At 40.0% G+C, this 23,071-nt stretch overlaps 1 protein-coding gene across 8 annotated transcripts in view; it reads right to left on the bottom strand.

Moving 5' to 3' along the window:
* KDM5B (lysine demethylase 5B) overlaps window positions 1–23,071 on the bottom strand; it is an 83,120-nt gene that overhangs the window by 3,588 nt on the left and 56,461 nt on the right. For 6 of the 8 annotated variants that reach the window (XM_078003028.1, XM_078003037.1, XM_015119969.3 and 3 more), the window contains 13 exons: window positions 21,160–21,279; window positions 19,125–19,319; window positions 15,711–15,892; window positions 15,420–15,544; window positions 11,932–12,082; window positions 11,663–11,777; window positions 10,629–10,984; window positions 9,928–10,066; window positions 6,764–6,943; window positions 5,658–5,816; window positions 3,325–3,810; window positions 1,440–1,551; window positions 210–364 (listed from right to left, as the gene is read on the bottom strand). In XM_078003028.1, the coding sequence (XP_077859154.1) occupies window positions 210–364; window positions 1,440–1,551; window positions 3,325–3,810; window positions 5,658–5,816; window positions 6,764–6,943; window positions 9,928–10,066; window positions 10,629–10,984; window positions 11,663–11,777; window positions 11,932–12,082; window positions 15,420–15,544; window positions 15,711–15,892; window positions 19,125–19,319; window positions 21,160–21,279 (2,475 nt within the window). Of the gene's footprint in view, window positions 1–209; window positions 365–1,435; window positions 1,552–3,324; window positions 3,811–5,657; window positions 5,817–6,763; window positions 6,944–9,927; window positions 10,067–10,628; window positions 10,985–11,662; window positions 11,778–11,931; window positions 12,083–15,419; window positions 15,545–15,710; window positions 15,893–19,124; window positions 19,320–21,159; window positions 21,280–23,071 lie in introns of all 8 variants that reach the window. The other 2 variants (XM_078003047.1, XM_078003019.1) reach the window with 1 other exon arrangement.

The following is a 23,071-nucleotide window of genomic DNA, read 5'->3' on the forward strand; positions in this document are numbered from 1 at the left end:
GGAAGTGGCAGCAGCCGCAGTATCCTTAACTATGTTAAGAAACTGGACATTAAGGAGTATCCTTCAAGTAAGTCAGCATTCAAAATGGGTCATCCTCAGTCTAATCACCCAGTGCTCACACCAGCTGCCTGGTTATGTTTGGAGGAGTAAAAGAAAGCAGACCCCCACCCCAGACTGTGTCTTGCCACAGAAGCCTCTCAGACACTCACCTTCTCACTGCTGGGTCTCACTGGTGAGCTTCGGTCAGTCTGCTGAGCAGGGCTTGGCTTTGCAAGTAAAGTCTGGTAAAGTTCCTGAATTTCAGGAAGGGATACCTGGAGCAGCTGGGCTTCCATCAACAGTTCATTCACTTCTGGACTAACGCCTGTAAAAGACCAGACCAAATCAAAATGATAACAAAGGGTGTTTCACATTCACATTTGGGTTTATGAGACAAATAGAAGGACTATCCCTAATACCATACTACCCTCTCCTTCTTATATTACAAATTATCTTCAGTTGAAGTGAGGTTTACTTAATGTGCCTAAAGCCACAATATAATAAACAGAGCCAAAACTAGATTTCCTAAGTCTTTGATTACTAGTATTAATTATACACTGGGGCCGGGCGCGGTGGCTCAAGCCTGTAATCCCAGCACTTTGGGAGGCCGAGACGGGCGGATCACAAGGTCAGGAGATCGAGACCATCCTGGCTAACACAGTGAAACCCTGTCTCTACTAAAAATACAAAAAAAAACTTAGCCGGGCGAGGTGGCAGGCGCCTGTAGTCCCAGCTACTCGGGAGGCTGAGGCAGGAGAATGGCGTGAACCCGGGAGGCAGAGCTTGCAGTGAGCTGAGATCCGGCCACTGCACTCCAGCCTGGGTGACAGAGCGAGACTCCGTCTCAAAAAAAAAAAAAAAAAAAATTATACACTGATTCCCCTTCTCATTTAACTTATTGCTAACGCAGAAAAACTGTACTTCTGCCTTAATGGCTTCTAACAGAAAGCACAGAAACAAACTGATGGCCACAGCATGAACAATCTGAGTAGATCAAGGAGGTCTAACCACATTACTAGACACACACTGAGATGCTATGACTAAGGATCAGGATTCTAGTAAATGTGGATTATCCCTAAGATTCTCAAGTCTCCTAAGTAATGAAGCAACAAGGGAGCCCATGACTAGCATCTGACTTAACAGCTTGATGTTTATCAGTTGGTGTGGCATGAACCCTTTCATCCCTGAGGACAATGGATATAAAGCCTTCCTCTCTGTTCCTTTGCATTTATAAGCCTTCAAATAGGATCCCTTCCCTATTTTGCAAATATGTAATAGCTTATATCCTACATTACAGCATAAAGTCCTTTTTTATGGTACTTGATCATCTATAACAAAAACCTAGTAATACAAGATCACTCATTAGTATCCAGCCTTCAACATAACAACAAAATACAAACCATGGAGGGGGATACAACTTCGTCCAGTAGAGAAGGGAGAGTGCAAATATGAGGTTCTGTTGTCCCAGTCATCAGGCAAGGAAAATGATGTTGTGCCAGGAGGTTGAGATACCTAATGGAGGGAAAACGTTTTGTAATAAAATCTCCTCAGGATTAAAAATACTCCCATTAGTCCAATGACAGTAGCTTGCATTACCCAGGCAGGCAACCAGGGAAAACAAAAAACAAAAAACAAAAAACTTGATTTTCCCCTGCTGAAGAGTCTTCTGGCGTTTCAGAACTGGCCAAATCAACTTATATCTTCCCAAATACCAAGCCTTTACTCTTTCCAGTTTTACTTGGACTGATTTCAGAGATGTAAAGAAGACCATTGGGAAATAAGCCACTTTCTCAGTGTGAGAACAGATCATACAGCCTTTTAATCCTTTTCTAATGCTCCTTATTGAGGGTTAAAATACAATAAACACGTATGTACCCCTTCGAGTAAATCAAATGTCAGAAATCATCCATAACCACTTTCCTATCTTCCTTAGTGTTTTATATTAAAAGAGCTAGGGGAAACACTCCTTTGACCATGGATTAATATAATAGTTGTGTCCTTTCCCTTTACTAAGAAGGGTAAACTCCTAGCACATCCTGGGTAAAGAACACCAATGACTCCACTTTGGGAGTGTGCACAATGCCACAACTCATCTATGCAACAAATATTTAATTTATCATCTATGTGTCAGGCACTACATTTCAGATACCTGCAAAGAAATAAAAAACCAAGGAAATAAATATGACAGACTGTTTTGGTTTTTTTTTTTTTTTTGGTCTTCATCTTATCAACAATGTAATTCATATAATCCATGTGTCTGTGCTCATATGGCACAAGAGAGTTGTGGTATCTCTGGTACGGAGATGTTCAGCAAATTTAAAAACCATCAGATTAACCTCATAAAGATTGAATACTGCCTTCCTGATTGTACTTTTCTATTGTCTTCACATTCTTTTACTGCAGCCACCTATGGAAGATGACAGAAAACTCTGCCCATCCAGTGATGGTCAAAAGAATCTGGCTTTTGGCAGAAAGATCACACATGGTGTGTAACCCAGCTTTCCTCTGAAATAACACAGTGCTCAAACACTTCTTCCAAAAAATATGTTCCCTTAAAGGGCAAAAACAGATGAAAGGCAGGAAGTGCTTTCCCTTTCTACTAATTGACTTACATGAGAAGAAGCAGGGTAAAAAACTTTTTAGTCAAGCAAAGACTTAAAGGAACATCATAGACATATATGTAAGATATATATGGGTCAGCACACATATAAATGAAAAGATCATTGGTATCTGTGAAAAGCTAAATATGTGCTCTATAGAAAGAGTGCCTAAGAGGCCGGGCGCGGTGGCTCACGCCTGTAATCCCAGCACTTTGGGAGGCCGAGGCGGGCGGATCACAAGGTCAGGAGATCGAGACCACGGTGAAACCCCATCTCTACTAAAAATACAAAAAATTAGCCGGGCGCGGTTGTGGGTGCCTGTAGTCCCAGCTACTCAGGAGGCTGAGGCAGGAGAATGGCATGAACCCGGGAGGCGGAGCTTGCAGTGAGCCGAGATCGCGCCACTGCACTCCAGCCTGGGCGACAGAGCGAGACTCCGTCTCAAAAAAAAAAAAAAAAAAAAAAGAAAGAGTGCCTAAGAAACAACTTCTATTAAGAGCAGAGGAAACTAAAAGAGTATGTTGTACCTGCTGCATGGTCTTGAAGTGGGAAGCTACAGGTAAAGTGGGTGCTATTAACAGTAAAGTGATCACCAAGGGAATAGCAACACCAAAGCTACAGGTTCGAGAGAAAGATACAGAGCTTTGCAAATTCCAACAACCCAATAAGGAAAGTCCAAATTCACCTTGTTTGTGTCTGACACCTGTCCTGCTGAGGCCTGCCATCTGCTATATAACAGTCCTGAGCCCACTCGATCTTGCACAAATTTAAGATTCCCTGATGAAAGCAGTTGCTGGGCTCTGTGCTGCCAGTTCACGGTTCTTTCAATCATATATCGAAGTGCATCTCCCTCAGGAAGGCGAACTCGGATACGCTGAAGGGAGGCGAGCAGGGGCAGAATTTTCTCTAATGGAGGTTTCTCTGACCTCCGACAATGGGGACAAAGCCAGATTCGGGGGCCCTGTGAAATACTGGGTACCGCCACACAACTGGTGTGGAAAGCATCCCTGCACAGTTCACACTGAATCATAGGGGCAGCTGGGGCCTTCTGACATAGGCAGATTTTTATATCCACGTCTTGGACAGGTGACAGCAATTTCCCTTCGTTGGCAAGTCTGAGAGACTGCAAGGCTTCCATTTCCCTTAGGCGAGCTTCCCCGAGAGTTGCCATCTGAAAAAAGAGTTAACAATCAAGGATGATGTCCTAGATAACTTGGCCTTCCCCTAAAACTCAAAGTCCTGGTGGTTAAGAGCATGGGGGCCGGGTGCGGTGGCTCAAGCTTGTAATCCCAGCACTTTGGGAGGCCGAGACGGGCGGATCACGAGGTCAGGAGATCGAGACCATCCTGGCTAACACAGTGAAACCCCATTTCTACTAAAAAATACAAAAAACTAGCCAGGCGAGGTGGCGGGCACCTGTAGTCCCAGCTACTCAGGAGGCTGAGGCAGGAGAATGGCGTAAACCCGGGAGGCAGAGCTTGCAGTGAGCTGAGATCCGGCCACTGCACCCCAGCCTGGGTGACAGAGCGAGACTCTGTCTCAAAAAAAAAAAAAAAGAGCATGGGATCCTGAGTAGATTATCTGTATTCAAATCCTGACTCTGCCTCAGACTAAGCTGTGTGAGTGACCTGGTGCCACGTATTCCATTATGGCTAAATTTCTGCCTGTGTAAAATGGAGGTGATAATAATGCCCACCTCACAAGGCTGAGATGACAGTTAAGTGACAGATGTGGGATAGGACACTCTTTGCCTGGCATATAGTAAACAAGTTCTCAAAAAATCTGTCACAGTTAAAAAACCATTTCCAATCATCACATCTATCCCCTTTCAGATCCATCACGATTCACCAGATGAAGCACCCTTTCAAGGGCAGAATAAACTCTCCATTATCTCTATTATTTAAAAAAAAAAAAAAAAATCTAAAAGCAAATCAGGTAAAGACCTTTGGTATATTTAAAAAAAAATCCACTTCTTTTGTAAATATAATATACAGGTAATATGTGTGGGTTTTATGATAACAATGTAACTTCTCAAAGCTTAGAGATGGAAAGCAAATGACTAACCTTTGAGGTCTACCATAAATTAACAGATAATATGTAGGGAGAATTCTTCAACCAGGGGTCTACAGACAGATGGGCACAGACTAAAATCTATGAAAGATACTGCATGTAAAGTTTCAAACCAACATATAAACATCTCAGGAGGGTGACTGTAACTTTCAGTTAGTCTTTATAAAAACAAACCACAGATGGAATGGAGGACCTCTGATGGCAGAAATCTGTCTAGAACCTGACTGAATATACAAACATACACTAAAGACTTTATCTGTGTCAAAATACCTAAATAAATCAAAGCAACCCATGTCTATCGCAAGAGGTCCGGCAGTTACAAAGAAATCAATGGGAGAAGGTGCCCGGATCCACAGATGAACCCATTCAATCTAGTCCCAGTAGCAGGTATACAGTCCCACTCTAGAACGGGCAATGCTTCGTGCCATTAAAAGCATCACAAAACTATCCCTTTTTAATCCTGAGAAGGTGCTTAATGTGTAACATTAGTTACATATTGCTTCGTCTCCTTGAAACTATCATCTTTGAATCAACAGTATGTTGAATCAGAGATTTAAGGTCTTCTAGATGAGTATCAAAGTATCCAGTAAACTTTTAAATGTACTTCTTAACTGTAAACTAATAAATTGGCACTGCAGTTTCATGTATCTATTCATATTAGTTTCAATATATTTAGTTAGCATTCCTGGATCAACCCACAGGCACTAACAAGACTGTTTCTGCGTCTGCCAGTCCCTGACTGGGAAGCCTACCCTGAATCTTTCGCACTTCTATGCATCTTACCATTCAAAACTCGTAACACTTGACAATTTTCAAAAAGTCTTTTTAGTAAAACTGAACACTTTCAATTTACTCTACTTGCCTTCTCCAAATTCCTATAAACCAGAGAGGGTCAGAAATTATTCTTCCCAATAACACAGAAAGGAGAAGAAAAAAACCCCTACATACAGCTGAAGCAGTCTCTTTGCTTTCAGTTAAAGCTCTCTCCAGGTCACTCAGACTCTCTAATTTGGTGCTTTTTTTCTTTCCATTTGGCAAGGGCTCCTTTAACTTTCTCTGTTTCCTTTTCAATCCCAAAAGGCCAATATCACATCGAGGACACAGCACCTAATGTGGGACAAAGCACAAGGAACGGTAAAATAAATTTCAGATAAAGCATTAAGTAGGAAGTCCCAAAATAAAAGCCTAAGCAGTAAAAAGGATGTGCATTTCTTAGTATTGAAGATTTTCTTTGGAACGTGCAACCCTCAGACTCTCCTTTACAAAAGGAGGAGGAAGACTCTTATGAGATTGACTGATTCCTGATTCAATTAACTAACAAGTAAAAAATGTGATATATACCAACTGATCCCAGTCATGATGCACAAGCAACAGTTTACAGAAAATACAAAAAGTGCAGTTAAAGCACTTTTAAAAGATGGGGGAGATCATTTATCAGGCTTACGAAATTCAGGTGGGTAAAACATGGCCAAGTTTTTTTTTTTTTTTTTTTTTTTTGAGACAGAGTCTCGCTCTGCCGCCCAGGCTGGAGTGCAATGGCCGGATCTCAGCTCACTGCAAGCTCCGCCTCCCGGGTTCACGCCATTCTCCTGCCTCAGCCTCCCGAGTAGCTGGGACTACAGGCGCCCGCCACCTCGCCCGGCTAGTTTTTTGTATTTTTTAGTAGAGACGGGGTTTCACCGGGTTAGCCAGGATGGTCTCGATCTCCTGACCTTGTGATCCACCCGTCTCGGCCTCCCAAAGTGCTGGGATTACAGGCTTGAGCCACCGCGCCCGGCCTAACATGGCCAAGTTTAAGAGTCCAATTTCAACACAGAGGAATTTCACCCAGTAGGAAAAAATTTTCTTCTTTAAGATACTGTTATCCTAAATGAACCAAGAAAACATTTAAAGGTTGCTTCACCAGAAGATTAGAAGAATCTCCCTGGCTTTTCTGGAAGAACAACTCACAGAATATAGATTAATCTGTGATGTCATCTTTGCATGTGATGAACTGCATGTTTTACCAAACTAGGAGATCTAAGGTCTTGCAGATGAGCTGGTTGTAAACTTACCTCTAAGAGAGAATATGGAGAATTCTCAGTCAAGAATGTATTAACAGCACATTCTTTCCAAGCCTGAACCTCAGCTACTAGGGATTCCAGTCTTGGCAAAGAATTCAGATGTACCGGGATAGATCGGCCTCGTGTAACAAGTTCTATGAGTGTGTCTAACACTGGCACACGTCCTCCAGCCTAATAAATCAAGGAAAATTACAGCAGTTTAGAAAAAAGAACACTTCTATGAAAAACAGGAAAAGCATAAATCAGATTGGTTCACTGAGTACTTCAGATTACTCCAAGATCTCAACATGCTAAATTCACAAACAACATGCTAAATTCACAAATGTCAACCTGCCAGCTGACCAATAATGTTGGGGGTAGAAGTGACACTTAGAGAACCTAGTTTGGTCTTTTGGTGTTGGTGGTGTTTTTTTATTTTCTTTTTTTTTTCTTTTTTCTTCTTTTTTAAGACAGAGTATCACTCTTGCCCAGGCTGGAATGCAGTGGTGCAATCTCAGCTCACTGCAACCTCTACCTCCTGGGTTCAAGCAATTCTCCCACCTCGGCCTCCCAAACTGCTGGGATTATAGTGAGCCACTGTGCCGGGCCTAGAGAACCTAGTATATGCTAGACTCTAAGGATACAAATGTGAACATGGCATATACTGTGGTCCCTTTGTTCTATTTATACCCTTCTAAATTCACTCATCACATTGATCCCTACTGATAGTTTGAAAAAAATTTCAGCAGAAATGAAGGTTTGTAGAAACTCAAGACTTTCATACAGAATTATACAAATAAAAAGTAACAAAACAATATTTTACCCCAATCCACTCACCAATGATTAATTAAAGCGACTCAATATAAATTATTCAGGAAACTAAAATAAAAGTTGAGACAGCCCAGTGGTTCTCAAACTTTAGCATACATAAGAATCATCTGGAAGGCTTGTTTAAACAGTTTCCTTAGTCCTATCCCCAAATATTCTAATTCAGTGGGTCAGAGAAAGGTCCATAAATTTGCACTTCTAACAAGTTCCCAGGTGAAGCTACTGTTGCCAATGCTACTACTGCTGGTCTGGGAACTGTATTTTTAGAAAAAGATAGCCAAACTAGAAGGAGAGTAAAAGCATTAGGTTATGGAGGATGAAATGCATTGGTGTTGCTCTAATACAATGTAAAACTTAGCATCACTGATGTCAGGTCATCCAGATATGTCTCCTGTTGTGATGTAATACAGAATATACAGTATTACCTGACATTTTAATGCATTATATTAAAAAATGTTTAACTTGGATGCACCAGGGTTTTAAAACTAACTTCCAATTTATAGAAAATACAGAGAATAGAACACTCCACAAAGAAACAACCAAACAAATCCAGAAGGTGGAGTATACCACAGGATAACTGTCTAGTCAGTGACATGAGAAAAACTGGGGTAGGGAGGAAAACGCTACAAGATCAAAAGAAACTTAAAGAGATGCCAATTAGGTGCAATGTGTGTTCCTGGGTTAGACAAACAGCCATAAGGGACATTTTTGGGACAACTAGGGAAGACTGGGTAGGTTATTTTGCTGCCTTTGATATTTATTCTTAGAGGATTAAAACTGTTAGGGCATAAATGTTCTGATGGACACTTAAGAACGTGACTCATAAATTAATGCTATTCCTATGGTATTTAATTTAGAAATCCGAGTGCTTCCTATGTGTAAAGCAGAATACTGCCTAACATTTTAAAATAAATAATCCACTAAATAGAAAATAGTTCCTTGTTGTTAGTCATGTCTATTAGTCCTTAAATATATGATTCAAAAAAAAGGTAGGCTACTTTTTCAGGAATGAAGCAAAACTTGCCTTTTGCCCTTAATGGCACTGTTACAAACATAGTAAAAGTAGCATATACATATAAAATATGAAGGAAATAAACTCATCCAGAAGCATGCCCTTGCTTTCTGATTTTATATGCCAGCCTCTCCTTATTGCCATGAGCTCACCTTCTGGCTGCTAGCAATCATGGAGTAAAAAGGAGGACCATGACTAAAACTAATTACTACAGTACCAACTATCATTGACAAGTGCCTACATCTAAAACTCTCATTAACGAAGTTTACATCCATAGTAAATACTTTGTTTTTTGTTGTTTTTGTTTTGGCTTGCTGGAGTCAGTCCTTAATTATGTAATCTCCTCAAACAATATATCTTCTTTTCCCTATTAACAAGAACAGATGCCCAGATGCAAACATTTGTCTAGAATTGTCCTGTTTGGTACTTCTTGTTAGCAACTAGCCAATTAGCACCACTTAAAATTACACAAATATTCAGAAAGCCAGATAGTATTTTTATTTCTAGAATTTGAGGACTTCAACAAAACAGAACCTGAGACTTTTTTTTCTCAATAGGTCAGTAACACCTATTAGTTTATGATGATAAGAGATAAGGGAAGACATCCCCCATCAAACACTTTTCAAATTAAGTCATTCAGTCAGTCGTCTGAAAACTGGGAAAATCATATTAAATAATGCATTCTTTTTGTACCTTAACAATGCTACAAGTGAACTTAATTATTTTTTTAAACTTATATACAGGTCAAAAAGTATGACATCTAGCATAAAACCACAAATACTTGGTGGAAATGACTTTGGATACTTTGGATAATTACTTTGGAACTGGGTAGGTTTTTATTTCTTTTTAGGGTTGGGAGGGTACTTTGAAGTCACTACTTCATGAAAATTCTGGGCCTTGGGGCTTAGTTTGGGCATTTAGTCATATAACTAGATTTGTTGAATCTGCTATTACTGATTGTCAGAACTTCAAAGTTGTGGACAAGCCAACAAGAGGTAATCATACTTATCAAAGAGTAGAAAACTACTTCCTCTCACTACTTCATTGTTAGTTCTTTTGCTTCAATCTGCAGTCAAGTACTCAAGTTTGTTATGAAAGACTCCCCAGCTCCCAGAAAAAGTTGGTGACACTGTCTAAGCTTTAAATATTTGAGACAACTGGTCAGGATAATAGCTGGTAAGTACATCCAAATAAATCTGAATAGAATTAGTCTTCTGGTCAACCCCTAAAATACTGAAACTGTGCAGCGAGATCCAACATATTATTCTTCACAACTTTCCAATATTGCTCTTTCTGGATGCACTTATACATTCCGTATATACTTTTTAAAACCAACCTGCAGGGCCTCTACATCCTGAAGCCAGTCTCTGGCTCTCTGCACTGAGTCTTTCAGAGCTGCACCATTGGGCAGATATGCGGGGATCTCTTCGATTTCCCTTACTGCCGTAGCAAGGCTATTCAATGAATGCCGTGGCCTACAAAATGCAAACAAAGACTTCTTAGTATTTTATATGATGGTTCATTTTTCTTTAAATGGTTACCAAAAAGACTAGCATTTCAAAGGAAATTCAGTATGGCAAAGAAATTTTTTCAAATGGCATTGTCTGTTCATGTTGAAAATTATCTGCACTGTTTTCTTGCAGAACAGTGCCTACTGACTCTCACACATTTCTCTTTAAGACTCCTTGGAACCGTATTTATTAACTGTGAATTTAAACAGCTTCACCTATTTGTAAGTATTTTCCTCTCTCAAAGATAGGATATTAACAGGATCCAGGGAAATTTTATTAAACCAACTCTAGAAAAGCTGTATCCAATTGAATTATTCATTTTATAATCAGTAAAATAAGAAAAAATTAACATTCTTTTATTCAGGTCCCAAAGCAGCTCCAAATATCTCAGCTATTTCTACATGTCTTCCACATGCATAATAACCGCAGCTACTGAGCACGTGCCATACACCAATTGTTGTGCTCTATGTTTAAGATGGAGAAAACTGTCCAACCTTCCCAAAGAAAGAGAAGTCTGCTTTTTCACCTGGCCTTGAGGAGACTCTTGGCTTTGTCGTCCCAGTGCTCTGACACTGTGAGCAGTTCCTGCAGCCGGGCCATAGCCTTCTCCACTGCTGAATACGGGGCCAGCCCTACCCCTAGGTCTATGAGACGTCTCATATCATCTAAAGTAAGGGAGCTGGGGTCTAGGCAAGCTTGCTGCACCTCTTCCAGCCAACGGGCCTGTTCCAAACGGATACGCATCTCAGCAAGCTGTGGAAGTTCAACATCAAATTCAAAGCTGACATCTAGCAAGTCCTGCAGCTCCGCAGCACTAGGCATTTCCTCAGACAGTAGTTTCTGACTATGCTGTTGAAAATCTTCTACACGATTCAAGAGATCCTAAAAAAAATACACAGGTTATTGCATTAAAACAGTAATTTTCAGTAATTGGCTTCTTTCAAACTTAGAATCTTAAATTCATATTCACTGAGATACTCTAACATCTCATTTAATTTTAGTAATAATATAGGTAAATAAGATAATACATAAGCCAACTGACAGCAAACACTGAGCAACTATAACGGAGACCTTATCCCAACTCGAACTAGCTGAGGTCACTTTCTTTCTTTTTTTCCTGCAACCTCTGTCTCCCAGGTTCAATCGATTCTCCTGCTTTCAGCCTCCTGGAGTAGCTGGGACTACAGGCATGTGCCACCATGCCTGGCTAATTTTTGTATTTTTAGTAGAGATGGGGTTTCACCAGATTGGACAGGCTGGTCTTGAACTCCTGACCTGGTGATCCGCCTGCCTCAGCCTCCCAAAGAGCTGGGGTTACAGGTGTGAGCCACCATGCCCAGCCAAGGTCACTTTCAAAGGAAAAATTTCCAACTTTATTTCCCCTCTGTGGGCCTACTATTATAATCCATTTATATACACATACCACTCAATGTATTATTAAAAGCATCTGCAAAAAAATGTACATACTAATCATCAAAGATTACTTAGTAATGTCAATCAAGTTTATATACAAAATACAGCATTACCAAAGTATTCTCCCACACATCCCTCTATGGTTACCTTTAGCAATGGTGTCTGACTGAGGACACATGGAAGAGCATACAGCTGTGTTACAAACTGCCGGAGCTCATTCACTGTCAACTGATTTTGGGATTTCCCTCCACCAGATCGATATCTATAAAGACAAAGGCCCAAGGAAGCCATATAAGAATATATATATATGTCCACCACACCCAGGTGGTCACAGAAATTCAAGACAGAAGGAGTCACAACAGGTTTCCAAACATAGGTGCCAAAGAATCCAAACTCACGCAGTCAGAAGCACATACCTAGTTTGCCTTTTGCCATTAAGCAATTGCTGCGCAACAGAGGCACACTTCTCTGCATCCTGTGTGACTAGGCGAAGGTGTCGCAAAAGATCATTGTCTGGGAATTTCTTCATTTCAGATTCTTCAATTAAAGCCTTGAAGCTGACAAGGCCTAGGAATGAAGAAAAAGTCATATTTTCTGTAATCATTATGTTTATTACTACTGGTATGAAATTCAGAGGAGATTGGTTTTGTCAGTTCTTGTCTAGAAATGTAACTTCAAATTCTTGCAATGCTTTAAATTATTAATAAATTTGTTGATTTGATTTTTCCAGGGTGGTGGCTGAACACGGAGTTTTTTTGTTTTTTTTTTTGAGACAGAGTCTTGCTCTGTCACCCAGGCTGCAGTGCAGTGGCCAGATCTCAGCTCACTGCAAGCTCCGCCTCGCGGGTTCACGCCATTCTCCTGCCTCAGCCTCCCGAGTAGCTGGGACTACAGGCACCCGCCACCTCGCCCGGCTAGTTTTTTTGTATTTTTTAGTAAAGACGGGGTTTTACCGTGTTAGCCAGGATGGTCTCGGATCTCCTGACCTCGTAATCCACCCGTCTCGGCCTCCCAAAGTGCTGGGATTACAGGCTTGAGCCACCGCGCCCAGCCGAACATGGAGTTTTTTAAACAAGTGTCTAGAGTTGAACTTAAATATAAAAATGCTAAGACCTGACATGTTTTAGGGCGGGTACAGTGGCTGACGCCTGTAAATCCCAGCAATTTGCGAGGCCAAGGCAGAAAGATCAGTTGAGGCCAGGAGTTCAAGACCAGCCTGGTCAACACAGCAAGATCTCATCTCTACAAAATTAAAGAACTTAGCCAGGCATGGTGGCACACAACTGTAGTCAACTATCTGACAACCTAAAGCAGGAGGATTACTTAAACTCAGGATTTCAAGGCTGCAGTGAGCCATGACCATGTCACTGTACTCCAGTTGAGATGACAGAGCAAGACCCTGTCTCAAAAAAAAAAAAAAAAAAAAAAACCTGGCATGTTTACAATAGACAAAAAGAAGAAAACAACTGACTTATGAAAGCAAAGTAAATATAACTCTTACTGTGTGGCTTGAACCACTTCTTCCTCCTGCATTTTATTCTACAGTTAGTGAGTAACTAGTGTGCTCAGTTACTAAAGCACAGTAGACTCAGAGACAATGATATTGCTCCTTTCCCCTAAATAAAAGGGGGTGGAGTTATGTGTTGGGCTACAGAAATGAAAGCAAGTGAAAACACTCTGAAAGAGAAATGAACTGGTACAAAAACAGACACACAGGCCAATAGAACAGAATAGAGAACCCAGAAATAAAAATGCACACCTACAACTATCTGATCTTCAACTAATCTAACAAAAACAAGCAATGGAGAAAGGATTCCCTATTCAATAAATGGTGCTGGAATAACAGCTAGCCATATGCAGAAGATTAAAACTGGACCCCTTCCTTATACCATATACAAAAATTAACTCAAGAGGAATGAAAGACTTAAATGTAAAACCCAAAACTATAAAAACCCTGGGTGACAACCTAGCAATATCAGTCAGGACATAGGCACAGGCAAAGATTTCATGAAGATGCCAAAAGCAACTGCAACAAAAGCAAAAACTGACAAATGGGATCTAATTAAAGAGCTTCTGCACAGCAAAAGAAACTATCATCAGAGTGAATACACAACCTAGAGAATGGAAGAAAATATTTGCAAACTGTGCATCTGACAAAGATCTAATATCCAGCATCTATAAGGAACTTAAACAAATTTACAAGAAAAAAATATTAAAAAGTAGGCAAAGGATATGAAAAGATACTTTTCAAAAGAAGATATACATATGGCCAACAATCGTATGAAAAAAAAGCTCAAAATCACTGATCATTAGAGAAATACAAATCAAAACCACAATGAAAGGCTGGGTGCAGTGGCTCACGCCTGTAATCCCAGTACTTTGGAAGGCCAAGGCGGGCAGATCACGAAGTCAGGAGTTCAAGGCCAGCCTGACCAACGTGGTGAAACCCTGTCTCTACTAAAAATACAAAAATTAGTTGGGCATGTTGGCGTGTGTCTGTAGTCCCAGCTACTCAGGAGACTGAGGCAGGATAATTGCTTGAACCTGGGAGATGGAGGTTGCAGTGAGACGAGATCATACCACTGCACTCCAGTCTGGGCGACAGAGCGAGACTTGGTCTCAAAAAATAAAAAAAATTTAATAAATAAATAAACACAATGAGATATCATCTCACACCAATCAGAATGGCTATTATTAAAAAGTCAAAACGTAACAGATGCTGACAAGGTTGTGGAGAAAAAGGAACTCATACACTGTTGGTAGAAGTGTAAATTCGTTCAACTATTGTGGAAAACAGTGTGGCGATTCTTCAAAGATCTAAAGACTGAAATATCATTTGAACAATGCTATTACTGGCATATACCCAAAGGAATATAAATGACTCCATTATAAAGACACGTGCATGTGCATGTTCACTGCAACACTACTCACAATAGCAAAGACACAGAATCAACCTAAATACCCATCGATGATAAGACTGGATAAAGAAAAATGTGGTACATATACACCACGGAATACTATGCAGCCATAAAAAAGAATGAGCTCATGTCCTTTGCAGGAACATGGATAGAGGTGGAGGCAATTAGCAAACTAACACTAGGAACAGGAAAGCAAATACTGCATGTTCTCACTTATAAGTGGGAGGTAAATGATGAAAACACATGGATGAGTAGAGGGGAATAACACATGAACACATACAGGGGAACAACACACAGTGGAGCTTATTGGGAGGGTAGAGGGCAGGAGGAGGGAGAGAGTCCAGAAAAATAACTAATGGGTTATTAATAATAACCTGGGTGATGAAATAATCTGTACAACAAACGCCCATAACACAAGTTTATCTATGTAACAAACTTGCACATGTACCCCTAAGCTGAAAAGTAAAAAACAAAAAACAAACTATATTTTCATAAGAAAAGAGAGAGAGAGATAAAAAGGGTAGTAGTGACTTTCAAAGGTAATGACAAGTGCCAGGGACCTTAACCTTAATTAGAACTAAGAAGTGATAAACTACCATTTCAGAGACTCCTGATTTAGTGTCATGCTGCCTTTGTCACAAGATGTTTTGGTTTTTTTTTTTTTTAAAGAAGATTTCAATGTCTTTGTAAGAAATGTGAAATTTTTATTTCTGAGACAAAAATAAAGGTTTCCTAACAATATCGTTTTTGTTAAGTGATGTTGCACAACTCATATACCGAAATTTCACTATGATGTAAGGGCATCTGCATTATCCACTCTCGGTTTTAAAACCTTCTCTGCTGGTGCTCTGTAAACCTGGCTACATAGAGGGGATAACCAAGGATGAGGTCAGGCTGTTTCAAGAAATGTTTTGTTGACCTTAATTTGGTTACATCACAATGAGCCTCAATTTGCCAATCACCAAGTCACTTTATGTACCACATACTTTTCTTCTTGTTGATCTTTGCCTCCAAAGCTTCATTCACATTCAGGGCCCATTCGTTGTAAGATTCTGCTCGAAGCTTCAATGCATTCATCATAGGGTAGAGATCATCCAGCGTGTATCTATACCTGGAAATAATACCACCACACTTAGCTTTGAGACGTGTAGCTTTGGAGAAAACTAGATGTTTTATATTTAACATTTCAGCCCCAGAACTGCGAGGTCATTGAGCTTTTAGTAAGGATCAACTGTTTTCCATAGGAAAAAAAAAAAAAAATCATTCTTCCTACTTACCGCAATTTATATTTATAAGGCGGACAGGGACACAATTCTTTCACATGATGCAGGCAAACAAGCAGGCCAGGTTTACAAGAACAGGAGATGGCAGACATGAAGCATGTAGTTTTGCATTTTACACACTGACGTTCATCATCTGGCAATAGCTCAAAATCCATTCTTTCCGAATCAATCACTCCCTAGAATAAAGTATACTTTAGAGAAACCTCCAAAGGATAATATAATCCACCAGCCCAAGACAAGCATGCAGTAGTACTTGAGTTTAAAAAAAAAAAAAAAAAGCCTTACCAAAATAGGGATGCATGATTTTAAAACATGTGGCATACAAGAAACAAATGACCTAGCAAATATAGGCAAGTTCATTTGTCTAGGGAGATCTCCTTTTTCAGACAAGGCAGGTCCTTATGTTTGGTCATTTTGATCTGAGTATGAACACAATAGGACTGTAAAACTACTGAGGTTAGTTGTCTGTTCTACTCCAAATTAGCCTTGTCCACATTTTGGGTATAGATAAGAGCAAAAGAAAGGAATATGCTTCCTACTTCTGAGGAAATATGGAGAATCTATTTTTTTTTTTTTTGAGACAGAGTCTCGCTCTGCCGCCCAGGCTGGAGTGCAGTGGCGTGATCTTGGCTCACTGCAAGCTCCGCCTCCCGGGTTCACGCCATTCTCCTGCCTCAGCCTCCCGAGTAGCTGGGACTACAGGCGCCCGCCACCTCGCCCGGCTAGTTTTTTTGTATTTTTTAGTAGAGACGGGGTTTCACTGTGTCAGCCAGGATGGTCTCGATCTCCTGACCTCGTGATCCGCCCGTCTCGGCCTCCCAAAGTGCTGGGATTACAGGCTTGAGCCACCGCGCCCGGCCTGGAGAATCTATTAAAAGGACAAAAATAAAAGGAAAGAACATGGGACAAGTGGAAAAGACTATTATGCAGAAATTGTTGAGTTTGGGAAGATGCTGAGTGGTCTCTTAGCCTTTTACAGGAAGTTATCTGAAAGGATATCATTACCTGAATAGTTAGAAAATTTGTGCAATAGGAAAGACTAAAGCCATAATAAAACATTTCATCCAAAAAGACTGCCAGGAACGATAAGGTCTTGAACCAGTAAATTTCAACATAATCTGTACCACCGAACATCTAGAGAACCCTTCTTGGATATACCTTTTGTCATTCAATGACCAAACTTCTATCACCATTTTTTCCCTATCTAAAACTGGATCCTAATCCAGTCTTGAGAATGCCAGTCAGTTTATGAACCACTGGGCTTCTTTCGTTTATTCTCTTATACTGTATTTTAACCTTTTAACTATTTCATATCTGCCAAGTATATGGGCCAACAAAGATGAGGAAGGTAAGGAAAATGCTAATTAGATTTTGGTTTTATTTTTGAATTGGTCATTAAAAAGGACTTCATGGGATGGAGAGAGTTAAAATTTTTGTTTAAAATAAGATTAAGGACCAATTCTATGGATTTTAGTTGAGAATGAATCATGTAGTTTATACCCAATTTTAATGTGTAAATTCCATACCTGGAAAAATTCTCAGAGTTCTAAAAAATGAGCTACCATTTTTGATGTAAGACTTTGATATAAGTCACTTAAACCCTGTGGACACTATTTTCCCCAACTGTAAAACATAAGGAGGGAAGGTAGGTGACCTGCTGTTAAACTATAATGGGCTGCAGAGAGCCAGTATTCTAGGATTCTACCCAAAGAGGCACATTTAAAAAACAAACGAACAAACAACAACAACAAAAAAAAAACAGTATTACTATTTGCAGATATTATTATTACAAAAGAATCCATGAAAAAGCTACTGGAAATTAAGTGACTTTAGCAAGGTCTCAGGAGACAAGGTCAATATACAAGTCAATTGTCTCTCTAAATACTAGCAATAAATCATTAGAAATTCAAAGCTTTTAAAAGTACAATTTATAACAGTGCCAAAAAACATGCAATATAAAATCATACTATGTTCATGAATTGGAAGACTCAATATTATTAAGATATCAATTCTCCCCCAAACTATTCATAGTTTCATGCAACGTCAATCAAAATTCCAACAGGAATTGATTTGGCAGGAATCGGTAAGTTGATGCTAAAATTTACATTTAAAAAAAGTAAAAGAGATAAAACGAATTTAAAAAAAAAAAGTTGGCCGGGCGCGCTGGCTCACGCCTGTAATCCCAGCACTTTGGGAGGCCGAGGCGGGCGGATCACGAGGTCAGGAGATCGAGACCATCCTGGCTAACATGGTGAAACCCCGTCTCTACTAAAAATGCAAAAAATTAGCCGGGCGAGGTGGCGGGCGCCTGTAGTCCCAGCTACTCGGGAGGCTGAGGCAGGAGAATGGCGTGAACCCGGGAGGCGGAGCTTGCAGTGAGCCGAGATCGCGCCATTGCACTCCAGCCTGGGCGACTAAGCGAGACTCTGTCTCAAAAAAAAAAAAAAAAAAAGTTGGAAGACTCATACTACCTGATTTCAAGACTTCTTAGAAAGCTACAATAATCAAGACCATTTGGTATTAGCAATAGAATAGATGCACAGATCACCAGAACACAACAGAGTCCAGAAATAGACCCATACTTATGTGGTGAATTGATTTTCAACAAAGGTGCCAAAGCAATTTAATGAAGAAAAGACAGTCTTTTCAAGAAATGCTGCTGGAAGAACTAGATATCCACATGTTAAAAAATGAACCTTGACTCATATTTTTGAAAAACAAAAATTACTTGAAATAGATGAAAGACCTAAATGTAAAACTTGATGACTTTGACTTTGTAGGAGAAAAATCTTTGTAACTTTGGATTAGGCAAGATTTGTTAAATAGGAAACCAAAAAACCATGATTCACACAAGAAAATAATTAACAAACTGGACTTCATCAAAATGAAAAACTCCTGCTTGCTGAAAGACACTGGTAGGAAAATCAAAGACAAGCCACAGATTGGGAGAAAATATTAGCAAAACGCCTATCTGATTTTTAAAAAAAAAAAAACTGGTACACAGAACACATAAAGAATTATTACAACAATCAAATTTTTTAAAAAATAAAGGGCAAGCCGAGTGTGGTGGCTCACACCTGTAAACCCAGCACATTGGGAGGCTGAGTCAGGTGGATAGCTTGAACCCAGGCGTTTGAGACCAGCCTGGGCAACATAGTGAGACCCTGTTTCTACAAAATATTTTTTTTTAAGGGGCAAAACATTTGAACAGCTACTTCAAAGAGACATATGTACATGTGGCAAATAAGATAGTGAATAAAAATTAAAACCACGAGATACTACATCTATTACAATGGCCTCAAAGAAAATACGCTTTAAAAAGACTGCTTTAAATGATATTAAAGTGCGTAAGAATTTTACTAAATAATACCCAATGACAACATGCAGTTGGATTTCCATAAGCCTTACCAATTTACGGACAGTTTCCCTTAAAGCTTTCTCATCCTCAATCATAATGGCCATGTCTTTCTGAACAGTTGAAGCCACTACAACATCTAGTACATCAGCCTTGGAAGCCATCTTGCAGATCATCTCATCGTGGGAAAACACACAATATCGATGAAGCGAGCGATAATGCTCCACACACTGTCGGCCTAATGGCAGCTGTATCAAAAGATGGAAAGAAAAAAATAACATTCATCTTTCTTCTATCTGCAAACACCTCTGACCCATTATCATCAAATTACCAAACATCACACTATGGGTCTTAACACGTATCATTTACCAACCCTAAAACCAGACTCTGGGCCAGGTGGATGGCTCACACCTGTAATTCCAACACTTTGGGAGGCCAAGCCTTGCATGAGTCTAGGAATTGGAGACCAGCCTGCGCAGTGTGGTGAAATCCCATCTCTACAAACAAATATTAGTCGGGTGTGGTGGTGCACGCCTGTAGTTCCAGCTACTCAGGAGGCTGATGTGGAAGGATTGCTTGAGCCTGGGAGGTCAAGATTGCAATGAGCCATGATTACACCACTGCACTCCAGGCTGGGTGACAGAGCGAGACTCTGTCTCAAAAAATTTAAAAAAACAACACATCAGACTCATAAGATTCCTAGCCTAGGCCCTAGGCCTTATTTATCTTTGCATACCAAAGATCTATAATGTTACATATCTTAATTAAAAAGTGTTTTTTTAATAAAAAAGACCCAATGTATTAACAATGTGTTAGTATCTACAACAATGTAGAATCTAATTAGAAGTATGACCTTATATATTTCCTGAAATAGTTGTGCTGAACTGGTAAGATCAACCTACTTCAGGGAATAATACTTCAAAAAACTATATAATGGAAAATAAGTATAGATATAGCAAGTACCATTATGACAAAATAATAATTCATTAGCTTTAACAACACTTAATCTAGATCTTTTTAGGTAAAAGTATTAATACAAATATAAAAATTAAACTTTACAACTAACTGAAACCAAATGTGTCCTTAAATTGCTGTACTGTAAATAATTTAAGCCAGTACTATACAAAGTATAGCCTTTAGACTGGAATTATTTATCAGTTTGCAATCAGATGCAGAGCTTCAGCCAGAATGTAAATCAACAGACTCCTTTCTTTTTTTTTTTTTTTTTTTTTTTTTCAGGCGGAGTCTCGCTCTGTCGCCCAGGCTGGAGTGCAGTGGCACGATCTCGGCTCACTGCAAGCTCCGCCTCCCGGGTTCCCGCCATTCTCCTGCCTCAGCCTCCCGAGTAGCTGGGACTACAGGCGCCGCCACCACGCCCGGCTAATTTTTTTGTATTTTTAGTGGAGACGGGGTTTCATTGTGTTAGCCAGGATGGTCTCGATCTCCTGACCTCGTGATCCGCCCGTCTTGGCCTCCCAAAGTGCTGGGATTACAGGCTTGAGCCACCGCGCCCGGCCCAGACTCCTTTCTTTATCAAGAAAATCTTGCTACAAAAGAAAACACATCAGCTGAACTAAGCAGTATGCTTAGGTAATTCATGCTTGATTTACACTGTGGTACAAGTGCTTTATCTCATTGTGGACTGGTAAATAATTTGCAGACTGACTATTTGAGCAGTAATGGGTCAAGGCAACTACCCGTGTGACATTTATTTATTTTTTTGAGGCAGAGTTTCAGTCTCTTGCCCAAGCTGGAGTGCAATGGCATGATCTTGACTCAATGTGACCTCCAACTCCTGGGTTCAAGTGATTCTCCTGCCTCAGCCTCCCAAGTAGTTGGGATTATAGGCGCCCACCGCCACGCCTGACTAATTTTTGTATTTTTAGTAGAGATGGGGTTTCACCACGTTGGCCAGGCTGGTCTCAAACTCCTGACCTCAGGTGATTTGCCCGCCCTGGCATCCAAAAGTGCTGGGATTACAGGCATGAGCCACCGCACCTAGCCCACATGACACTTTAAAACATTATATTCAATTTCCTCAAGAAAAATAATAAATTTGAAAAGGTTCACTAAATTGCAATTACATACCCAATCAACAGTGCAGAAATTAACAGCCTCAGCAAAATTAAAACCCTGGTTAAAACCACTGTGGTAGGCTCTTGGAAATGTAATCACAAACTCCCCAGCACACTGATTAGTTCGGTAAACCTAAAGAGACAGAAATTGAAGATTTTTGAGTTTCTTAAAGAGTGACATTGTTACTAAAACCAATCTGGACACAGACTATTAGATAATTTCCAAAAAAAGGCAGCTTTCTGAAATTGAGCCAGAAGAAACAAATTACTATAGTAGAATATCACCTAGCGATACTAATTTATGTCACAAGATGGAGCAGTATCCCAGACTACCAAAGTTGATTAGTATCCGAACACAAAACAAAAATGTGGCCATATTAAGATTCAAAGTATAACTTGTAAAAACAGCTACAATTAAGAATATCCTAATATATTATTATTACCCCCAAATAAGTATCTTCTACCACCAATTAAAGAAATCCCACTCTATTTCAAGAATCTCATAACATACAGAGCTCCTCCTCATTTGGAACTCAAACTTATCTCCCATCATTCCCTTCTTCCTACCACTACCCTCACCCCAAAAGTACCTATAATGCTCTAGGCACACAAATCCTTACACTGGGCTTATTATTAACAATAATATTAGATTTCCTTTTCAAGCCTCTATATTTCTACACCAATGCTTACCTAGTGTATGGTCCCCCAGAACAAAAGCATCAACATTCACTAGGATGGAAATGCAAATCATCAAGCCCCACTCAGACTAACAAAATAGCAGGATCAGAAATTCTAGGGGTGGAGACCAGCCATCTGTGTAGTAATACGGCCTTCAGGGTTCTGTTAAAAGACCCATCACAGGAACACCATATCTTCTACCTGGAATACTTCTCCTCCTTCCCTAACTCTGACAAACATGTGATAATTTATCAGAGTTCCAGCTCCTACTACAGATGTCATCTCATTTATGAGCCCTTTCTGATTCCCAATAGAGTTATTAGATCAGTCTCATAGTTGGCACCACTGTCAAATGAAACCACCCTTTGATTATCTGTATAAGCATTATCTTTTACCTCATATTGTGAATCCCTAAATGCACAAGGAGTTCATTCATCTATCTCTGTAGGTCCAGAATCTAACCCCAGGAGGTTTGCTCAATTATTAAAGAACCAGGGTCAGGTCTCAATTAAAGCAATCTACTCTTAACAAATTGGAAAAAACAGTCAACATAAGGAAAGAAAAATATCAATGAGAAAAATAACTACGAGAAGATGGTGAGATTGTGGTGCTTACTGGTGATTATTTTCTAAGCTATGGTCTATGCATAATTTATAATGCCTCAAATAAAAATCCTTTCTGTTGTCTCCACTGACTAGCCTATGAACCCAAAAGCATAAAATTTAGGTCACAACAAGTTCAAGAATTCACTTTAACATTGTAAATGTGCCGGGCGCGGTGGCTCAAGCCTGTAATCCCAGCACTTTGGGAGGCCGAGGCGGGCGGATCACAAGGTCAGGAGATCGAGACCACAGTGAAACCCCATCTCTACTAAAAATACAAAAAATTAGCCGGGCGCGGTGGCGGGCGCCTGTAGTCCCAGCTACTCAGGAGGCTGAGGCAGGAGAATGGCGGGAACCCGGGAGGCGGAGCTTGCAGTGAGCCGAGATCGCGCCACTGCACTCCAGCCTGGGCAACAGCGTGAGACTCCGTCTCAAAAAAAAAAAAAAAAAAAAAAAAAAAACAACAACAACAAAAAAACATTGTAAATGTATCACTGACATTTGATTTAGCTAAGATGGACTCTTCATACATTTCAATATGGCCTCCCAAATATCTTCAGAGTATTCTCCAAAAGGAAGCCAGTATAGTTGTGCGCCACATAACAACATTTTGGTCACAGACAGACCACATATCAATGGTGGTCT

Source organism: Macaca mulatta, chromosome 1 (genome assembly GCF_049350105.2).
Source record: "Macaca mulatta isolate MMU2019108-1 chromosome 1, T2T-MMU8v2.0, whole genome shotgun sequence".
NCBI classification, from domain to species: Eukaryota; Metazoa; Chordata; class Mammalia; order Primates; family Cercopithecidae; genus Macaca; species Macaca mulatta.